We start from the raw sequence: 9,988 nt of genomic DNA, 5'->3' as shown, positions 1-9,988 counted from the left end.
TGCCCATGAGCAAGTGAACCCTGTCAACAACCATAGAAATGACCTTGGAAGTAGATCCTCCCCTAGTCAAGCCTTAGGATAACTGTAGCCCAGCTGACACCTTGACTGTGGCCTTGTGAGAGCCGCTGAGGTAGAGGGCTCAGCTAAGCTGGAGCTCATCTACTGGCTCTCAGATTGTGTGGTGGACACAATGTTGTTTGCAACCACTACATTCTGGAGTAATTTGTCACACAGCAATAGGTAGCCAATACACCACAGGGTTGTGTAGCCCAAAGGAGCAAGGGGTAAGGCTTGGCAGGTGGCCCAGATGGGGCCATGGTTTCTTCAAGCATCAGCAGCAAGATACAGATGCAACTCCAGCAATAACTCACAGTGGACTCTCGTTTTTATTTATTCATTTTGTAAAATACAAAAGTGTGACATGGTACAACAATCTCATCAAAAGAAAACAGAACACACAGAGGAGGGGCTGGATTTCTTCCCTGGCCCCTACTCTCTCAGAAAGGCACAAATATGTGAGGCTTGGGTTCAGGGAGCTCCTGACTTGAAACCAATCTGCTGCTCAGAAGACCAGGCCCCTCTGTGAACAGGAAGAGGGATCCTTTCCTCACACCTGCACTTCGGAGTATGGGTTAAACAAATGGAGGCCACAGGAAAGTATGTGATTCAGGCCAAGTCTGGGTCTGTTCTGGGTCCATGTTATCAGCACCCTGTGGAGGAGGACCAATCACTCCAACCAGAACATGGTGGCTGAATAATCCTGGAGACGGTGCATCTGGGACAGCACAGATGCCAGCACAGGATCATTGCCACCCCCATTCTTGCTCTGGAAGCCTCAGATTTAAAAGAATGGCTGGACTCAAGCTGGAGCATTCCAGATGCTCTTCAAAATGGGGACAACTGTGCCCTCCAAATCTTCTCCTTGCTAAGAGGGGCCAGCCTTGCAGTTAAGTGTGGGGTAGTTAGTTTGGAATAGAGCTGCGCCTTATCCTGCAGTGGGAAAAATTCTGCAAATAATCTAACCTGCCTGAGCCACTAATGGCTGTCCTTTTTTCCCAGTTAACTAGGACTGAGTTTTCTCTGTAATTTTGGGAAAGGAAGCAGAAGGGTTAGTTGGGAAACCATAAAGGCTCAGATGTGTTAGCCACCACCTAGAGCAGGATAGATGGGAAGTGCAAGAGTTTGAAATATTCACTTTTTCCCTCTTAAAAAAGACCTAACATTTGTAATGGTTTAACAAAATTATTATAATTTCTTTTAAATAACCCACAGACACCCATGACGCTTCCAAATTTACAGAACAAAAAAGCATTCAAGAACTTGGTAGAAAACGATTTGTAGCTGGTTCCTCCCAGGAGCTGGCCCTCAATGGCAGGCTCAGTTCACCTCCAGAACCTCCGTCTCCGGGAGGCCAAACTTGGTCTTGTGCTTGTCGAAGAGCTTCACCAGGGCCTCCATGTACATGGCGTGATACAGGTCTATGTCCTGCTGGGTTGGGTGCTCCAGCTTGGGGATGGTGATAGGCTCACCCACTGAAGAATGGGGCAGAGGCCTCTGGTTAGTCAGTCCCCTTGGTCCACCATCTCTGAGACTTTGCCATGATGTTGATGGCAGTGACCCTGCGCTACGTGCCAACCATGTGCCAGGAACTGTGCCAAATATACTCTATCTCAGGTGGTCCCCCTGCTAGAGGAGGACCCAGGGCATGGAAAGGACCTGCCCCATGCCCTTTGGTCACTAAGCAGCAGGCGGGATCAACACGTTCCCTCACCTGTCACATGGGATCCTTCCTTGTAGGGCTTTGCTGGGGATTCTGATATCACATGGCATGCTTTGAAAAGTGTGGTGAGGGAGGAGGAGCACAACATTCATACATCCATGCACTGCTTTATTTTCTGCATCCCCACACCCAACTCATCCCAAAGCCCTGGCAAAGACATTTTGGAAATTTCTCCCCAGTTCATGTCCTTTCCTTCCATTGCCACGGCCATTCCCTCAGTCCCTAGCAGCTGCCACAGAGGCGTCTGCACCTGTCTTGGGGATTCATTCTTACCCTCCTAGCCCATTTGCTACCCAGCAGCCCCAAGAATCACTATAAAGTGCAGGTCTGAACCTCTCCTTCCCAAAACCCTCAAGCAGCTCTCCATTCTTAGGCGAAGAGCAGACTCATTCCCACTGCCCACAGGAGCCTACCTCCAGCCACACCTGCGCATGGAAATGTCCCTGCTGCCTAAGAGCAGATAGGGCCTGGCACAGGATTTGTGTGTAACAAAGCAGAGAGTGAGTCTGGGTCTGTGCCTAGGGTTCAGGAAATTAGTCTTTGTAAAAATACAAAGCAAAATACCTGATGCTGATAACTAAAGTATCTGTGTGAGCTTTGACCCTGAAAGTCCATGCCTGGCAGCGTTCACACTTCTGTGTGATCTCTGGCTCATGAACCACACACACACACACACACACACACACACACACACACACACACAAACACACACACACACTCAGAACAACAAAGCTGAAAAACAACCACAGCTGATTTTCACTATACTTCTCAGAGCCTTATGCTCCAGTCATGTTGATGTTTTTCTTTCTGTTCCTCAAAAATCTATACAATTTTGCTGTGGACAGTTCACTCAGGCTAATGTTTCTGACAAATCTCTCCTCCTCCTCTCTTTTGCTAGATAATTCCTATTCAGCTAGAGGTGTAAGAGTCGCCTCTGCCCTGGGTTCACTACAACCCTCCGGAGTGAGCACCTTGCACATTCTCCTCACACCCCCTCATGATCTTTGCTTGATAGACTGGTCTTCCTGGTCTTCCCTGATAGACTCCTGGGTTCTGCAAACACAGACCGCCGAGTCTCGTTTTCTCACCTGGCACTGCTTGGCTCATAGTAAGGGAACAAATTCCCTACTGCCCACTCCCCACCCCCACTAGCCATTCCTTTGGCACCCAAACATGTCCACATCCACATGGTTTAGGGCATGGACGTCAGAAACAGATAGCCTGGACGTGAATCCTCACTCTCCCACAAACTAGCAGTGGGGCACCTTGAGGTCAGGGGCTGCAGGCTGGGGATGCTCACCCACAGTGGTGATGGGCTTGGAGTAGGGCACCAGCCCCCAAGTGTCAGAGGAGAAGAGGCCTCGGCCATGGAAGATGCATGGGGCAAAGCCAATGTACTTCTGGAACTTCTTCTGGACCCATCGGCCCCAGGAGCCTTCCTCAAAGATCACTTGCTTGTACACTTCATTCTCCCCGAAGGAGTAGGTGGGAACCAGGTCAGCTCTGAAAGAGAGAAGCCATGGTCTGCCAATCCTAATTGCAGGCCTTTTGCTCTCCTAGCAACATGACATGTTTTGACCTGAGGGTGCACCGTCCTGCACCGGAGCCTGGCCTCTCAGCCCATCTGCTAGGGCCCAGGACGCACAGGCTGCATTTCTGCTCCACTCAGACACTCAGGCTACACTTGAGCAAACTTGGTCTGGCTCTGACCTCCAACCTCTCCTTGCCTACAGGAGGGTAGACTCTCATCCATGCCTTTCTGGGGTCTGGGCCTTGTGTCCAGGAACCAAGGAGCCTTTGTTTGGGCCAAATAGCTTTGGAGGGCTGTGCATGCATGTGCACGCTGGTGTGTGTGTGCGTGTATGTGTGTGTAGGGAGCACTTACCCATGGCGTAGGGCCAGTTTTACAAAGCCCTTGCGATTGCGCAGGGTGACTGCGTTCTTGCCAGGCATGGAGCTCAGGGACTCGGCTGCGCCCCCCACTACGATGATGATGGCATTGCCACTCCCATTTTTTGAAAGCAAGTAGTCTATGGTGTCCCTGTTCACAGGGCAGATGCCTGGCAGGGAGAAGGACACAGAGTCAGGGCTGTTCACAAATGTACCCTCTCCCCCCTGCATAAGGCCAAACATAAACAGAAAGAGCCCTGGACTTGGGCTCCAGACCTAACCCAGCCACTAGAAATTATATAGTCCTGCATCAGCTATTTCTTTTTCTGAGCCTTGGCTTATTTATCTGTAAAATGGGAATAACGATATGAGGTTGTTTAGGGAACTTGTTCATTTGGCAAACATTCCTTGAGGTCCTAACTCTACCAGGCTGTTGCTAGGTGCTGGGGATCCCAGCGGATCAGGGTGGCAGGGGTCAGGGGCGGGAGGATAAGGACAGAGCCATGAATGGTGATTAGGTCATGCAAAGGGCAGCCCAGGGGCCAGGGCAGCCCAGAAAAGGGGTCAGAGGTGGCTTCCTAAGGAAGATACTATCCAAACTGAATCCTGAAGACCATATGGACAGCTCTCCTGCTCAGACCTGATCCACCATGCCTGTGGCACACTGTCTGCCAGCACAGGACCAGCCCGCTGGGGCACGGTGTGTTGGCCTCCGGGCCTTTCTGTCACCTTGCTCAGTGGAGAAGCTCAGGCCTGCACAACGGGGCCCAGCAGGGGCAGGCAGGGGTGGATTCTCACCTCCAGACATCAGGTACTCCCTCAGCACCGGCATCCGGAAGTTGCCGGCCAATGTGGCCAGGTAGGGTCGTATGCCAGGGAACTTCTTGCTCACTTCTGTGGCTTCTGTGCTGAAGTTACAGAAGGCACCCAGGCCCATGATGCCATGGGGGTGGTACCCAAAGATGTAGTTCCTGGTGGTCAGCAGGTTGTGTGTCTTCACCAGCTGCAGGGCAAAACTCAGTCAGAGGAAACTGCTGGGAGAGGAGTCCTGGGACACGCCCCGCAGATGCTGGACCCTGAGTGACTTTGGACCCCAAGGACCCGAGCAACACTGCACCTGACCCAGGACTCTCGTAATTGCCACTTAGACTGAGAGTCCCCAGGGAATGGAGTGGGAAACTTTCTCTCTCATTCCCATACTTCTCCAGCCAAACACACCAGGTCCTCTGATCTGCACCCTGACAGCCTCCTCCCTGCCCTCCTCCTGGGCCCATTCTCCTCAACCAACCCTGGCCACTCTCAGATGAAGAGGGATGTCCAGGTTTTGTCAAGGTAAAGTCCATGTCCCTTAGTTTGGCCAGAGAAGGGACAGTGCAGCTGTCTTAGATGGAAACTTCCTTGCATGTGGCCAGGCTTGGTTCATGCTCTGCTGTGGGGAGGACGGGGTAAGCAACAGCCCTGTGCCAGCCCTACAGGGGCAGGGGACCAGCTATATGGCCAGCTATCAACAAAGATGCCCTGGGATGCTCTAAAGAATGACTGGCTTCCTCAGGAGGCTGCTCCCTGCACAGAACATGTTGGAGGTGGAGTGTTCTGAGAGGGATGGAGAGCAAGGCTATTTTGTTCAGAAACATCATTTCTTTTCTGATTAGAAAAATAACAAATAATCATGGAGTGTTTTAAAAATACATGAAAGTGAAAAGGTGATGCAAAGCACTTGTCCTGTCTTCATCCTGATAAACCCCTCTGACGTGTTGAGTTCTTTTGCTACTCAAATATACACATGCTCTTTTTTTAAAACCACAAAATTGGGACGCCTGGGTGGCTCAGTGGTTGAGTGTCTGCCTTTGGCTCAGGACGTGATCCCAGGATCCGGGGTTGAGTTCTGCATCGGGCTCCTGGTGGGGAGCCTGCTTCTCCCTCTGCTTGTGTCTCTACCTCTCTCTCTCTCTGTGTCTCTCATGAATAATTAAATAAATCTTTAAAAAATAAAAACCACAAAATTACGGGCATGTGGTTGATATCATTTTTACATAATTTTCTCTTTTTTAAAGATTTTATTATTTATTTATTTGACAGAGACAGAGAGAGAGAGAGAGAGAGAGAGCACACAAGCAGAAGGAGCTGCAGAGGGAGAGGGAGAAACAGGCTCTCCACTGAGCAGGGAGCCCAATGTGGAGCTTGATCCTGGGACACTGGGATCATGACCTGAGCCAAAGGCAGATGTCAACCAACTCAGCAACCCAGGTGCCTCTCATTTTTAACAACATTTCCTACCAAGCCTATCATAACTATTTTTCCTATCGCAATCCCTCAGTCACGTGTCTCTCGTGGCTACATTATTCTGTCATGTAGCCATGCAGTGTGTAATAAAATCATAATCAAATTCTGATTGATAGATCTTTAAAAACCTTCCAAAATTTCCTTCAGAAATAATGCTTCCCTAAGTACCTTCTTTTTGTCCACATATCTGATTATTTGACAAACTTCTAAAGGGAACAATTCCTGGGTCCAAGGGTATGAACATTTTTGGTCTTGTGGGCTGTCCTGCCTCTAGAAGGGTGGCCCTGATATCACCCCCACTGCTGTGCTTAAAAGTACCCTGCACTGGTGCCAGCTGAAGGCAGAGCCATGGGCTCTTGGCAGAATGTCAACAGCTTGTATTTTCCATGATTCTAGATTCGGGAACCCCTAGCTGGGGAAAGGACCTGGTGCTCAATTTGGGGTGCAGGGGTGCTGGTGGCTGACCCTGGGAAACTGAAATCTGAATCTTCAGGTGACAGAGACCCAAGGGCGATGGAGCAGATGGTGGCTGGCACCATTCCCAGCTCTGTAACTGTTGGGATGTGTGTGAGCCAGACCCCCCTGAGTTTCACCCCCCATTGCTTGGGCCTTTGGTACTCTTTCTCCCACTTTGCCTTTGGCAAGCACATTAAAGCAGCTCAAAAACCCAACCAGCACATTGCTGCCTGGTACATAAACGAAAAACAGCAGCAGCCTAGGGATGCCTGGATGGCTCAGTGGTTGAGCATCTGCCTTTGGCTCAGGTCATGATCCTGGGGTCTGGGGATCGAGTCCCACATAGGGCTCCCTGGGGGAGCCTGCTTCTCCCTCTGTCTGTGTGTCTGCCTCTCTCTATCTCTCATGAGTAAATAAATACAATCTTAAAGAAAAAAAAAAAAAACACAGCAGCAGCCTAAGCCATGACTATTGGGTAGGGGGCAGTGAGGGAGTCTAAAAGGGAGCCCGCAGTTTTACAGGAGCTTTGCCAGGAGACTGTTTTGAGATTTCACCTCCTGAAGAGGTGTACCCACAACACTAGCTTGCAGTAAAGCTAGAACCTGGAGCTGATTTCCACACGGTAGGAATGTGTCAAGGTAAGAGCTAAGGCAGCCAGCACCATACTGGTAATCTCTCACCACACTGGTAAAAACCCCGCAGGCTGGGTCTGGAAGTCCAAAGCATAGAATGTGCTGGAAGAGCCCTGATCTAGGCTGGTCCTTTGATGGCAAGGTGGAGATTGAGACCTAGAGAAAGGAGTTGCCACTTCTCAGAGGTCACAGCAAATCCTCCTCCACCTCTAGACTGGGGCCACCCAGTGTGCTTTTCTCTGAGCCACTGGCATGAAGATGTACCATCTGGTGGAAGCTCGGCTGGCTCTTTTTCTCTTCTTTTCTCTAATTATTTTTTTAGAGAGAAAGTGCATGCAAGCTGGGTGGGGAGGGGCAGAGAGAGGGAGAGAGAGAATCTCAGGCAGGCTCCAAGATGAGTGTGGAACCGTATGTGGGGCTGGATCTCACAACTCTGAGATCAGATCTGAGCCAAAATCAAGAGTCAGATGCTCAACCAACTGAGCCACCCAGGTGCTCCCTAGCTGGCTCTTTAAAACACCTCTCCCTCACCTTCACATCTCTGTCTGGGGGGCGTTTGCTAAGTGAGCTGCCTTGGGACACACTGCAAGTTAATGGCCCTTGGGGCAGTCCCCAGAAGAATGCAGGCTGATACAGCTTTGATCTGTCTTCAAGCCAGCCCTCAGGGCTGGACAGAGCATCCATTCTGGAGGGAGAAGGAAGACACAGCTGATGAAGGCTCTGTTGACATGCTTGCTCTCATGGCAAAGTCTCAGGCCAAGGGACTGCCCAGGCCAGGCTCACTGGCTAACATAAGCCTGGGACACATTCCTGGCAAGTCATTCCTCCCACTCTGCCTCCCAGGGCAGAAAGGGTGCTCAAATGGGCTTGTCCTATCTTGGCACCAAACAGAGGAAGAAATTCAAAATCAAAGAGGAGCAGACTTGCCTGAGCTCACCCAGCATGGCACAGTAATGGAGGAACATGGGAGGAAAACATGGGCCCTGAAGTAGACAGCTTTGGTTCTTATACCAGCCCTGCTACCAACTTGCTTTGGGATCTTGGGACAGTCCTTCTTCTCTGGGCCTTAGTAGGACCATCTGGGAAATGAAGCAGACGGACAGATAGGTATTCTAAGCTCAGAGAATCTTTCCTGATCTCCTCTTCAAAGATCCTGCCTATAATTCAGGGATAGGGGACCTAGGTACTAGCATTCCTCTTTCAGGTACCTGGTGGTATCTGAAATCACATGACTGCTGCTATCACATGAGCCCTCCTGTGCTAGAAGGAATGTTCTTGGGGCTCACTGAGCTGCTCTGGTGGCAAAGAGCTATCCAAAGGAAGCGGGGGAAGTGTGAGCGGGTGGTTACAGCTAGAGAGCCTTACATAATCACTGACAAGAGGCCAGGAAAATGGGGAGGGCCAGAAGGGCCACACAGAATACCACAGAGCGTCAGCTCTGACATCAGATCACCAAGACCAAACCCTCCCTGCACAAAAGAGCAGCCTGAGGATCAGGGGCTTGGCCAAGATGACCAATGAGAAAGAGCAGAGCCCAGGCCAAGGCTCCATGCCCTGGCATGCCTCAGGCCCAGGTTGGCTTTGGTCCTGGTGCCTGGGGCCCTCTCAGGGCCAGCTTCACAGGTGCCCTCTGGCTCCAACTCTGACTTCTTGGAACAGAGGTATGAAAAGGGACACAGAATTTTGCTTGGTTCTTTTGGAAATGTGGAGATCAGAAGAGAAGGGCACCTGCTTATCCCAGCTCTGGTCAATGGTCACTGGGTATCCTGTTGGGTGAAGGGGGCTACTGGACTCAAGGAATCTTCCAGAGGGACAGGCTGTTCTGATCACTGCAGCCTACTCCCTGATGAAAGGGTCCCAACAGAGAGAAGAGGCTATAATCCCTGGCATCCACCCATAATTTACCACTTCTTATCATATGAACTGCTCCATTTTAAAAGTAAGGCTAATGAGGCTCAGCGAGATTGAGAAAATGTGCCTGTGGCCCCTTGGACAGAAAGTGACAAAGTCTAGCAGAATCCGCTAGGATGGTGAGCCCACCTAAGGGGTACCAGGGCCGACTCTGCTGTATTCCTGTGCCAAGCCCAGACCTGGACAGGGAACAATAGCTGCTGGTCAGTGAATAAAGTGACAGAGCAGGAGCTCAAACCAGGTCTCTAACCACAACCCAGGAAATGGGGCTCAATCCAATGGGGAAATCTGGCATTGAATCTCTCCCAGGGAAACAGGCAGTAGGAATTCAGTGGGAAAGAGCCTAAGGCTTGGCTTCTAGTACTAATGCCAGCATGGACTCGTCGTGCAGCCTAAACTAGACTGTGCCCATTTTTCAGGACTCAGTCTCCTCACTTCTAGAATGAGGGGGTTAAGTCTGATGATGCAGCGTTGTTCCAGCAACAACAGCCTTGAATTCCTTGCAGCCAGAGAGTTGGGGTCAAGGAAAGGCAAGAGTGGGAACACTGACCCCAAGGATCCTGGGAAAACTGGCTCAGGCTGTGGCAGGCAGAAGGAGCTCCCTCCCAATACTGAGTGCAGCGGAGGAATGTAGGGTTACCCGGCCACCTCCTCTGGGAAGCATGCCAGGATGTCTCAGTCGCTGAGTCACAGCAGCAAACATACACCACCCTACACCATGCACACATTCATTCTCACACATGCTGCCTCCGCTCTTCAGACCCCACTGCCTTCTGCTGGATTAGCCTAAACAGCTAGGGTGTGCCAGTGTTGGGGTGCTCAGTGAGCTGGCCCGACAGGTGTTTCCCCTGCAGGGAAAAACCTCCAGGATTCTGCCACAATCCCCCAGCAATGCCCACATGCACCAGGGCCCAGATGCCTCCGCCTTGCTAGCCTGGCTTGTAGACCACCGGCTGGGGGCCAGGTAAAGATGAGAAAAGGTCCAGACCTAGTCATCATTTATCCTGTCAGGACCTTGAGGCTGGTCCCAAGAAGA

General features: G+C 51.0%; 1 protein-coding gene across 1 annotated transcript in view; it reads right to left on the bottom strand.

The window, feature by feature from the left end:
* Nucleotides 1-367: 367 nt before the first annotated feature.
* Nucleotides 368-9,988, bottom strand: part of DGAT2 (diacylglycerol O-acyltransferase 2) — a 32,368-nt gene continuing 22,747 nt past the window's right edge. The window contains exons 5-8 of the mRNA XM_072725949.1: nucleotides 4,469-4,673; nucleotides 3,666-3,840; nucleotides 3,081-3,283; nucleotides 368-1,532 (exon numbers count right to left, since the gene is read on the bottom strand). Coding sequence (XP_072582050.1) covers nucleotides 1,378-1,532; nucleotides 3,081-3,283; nucleotides 3,666-3,840; nucleotides 4,469-4,673 — 738 coding nt within the window. The 3' untranslated portion in view covers nucleotides 368-1,377. The remainder of the gene's footprint in view (nucleotides 1,533-3,080; nucleotides 3,284-3,665; nucleotides 3,841-4,468; nucleotides 4,674-9,988) is intronic.

Source organism: Vulpes vulpes, chromosome 11, assembly GCF_048418805.1.
Source record: "Vulpes vulpes isolate BD-2025 chromosome 11, VulVul3, whole genome shotgun sequence".
Classification (NCBI taxonomy): Eukaryota; Metazoa; Chordata; class Mammalia; order Carnivora; family Canidae; genus Vulpes; species Vulpes vulpes.
The sequence above is the reverse complement of the archived record's forward strand: the minus strand, read 5'-3'. Positions and strand labels throughout refer to the sequence as shown.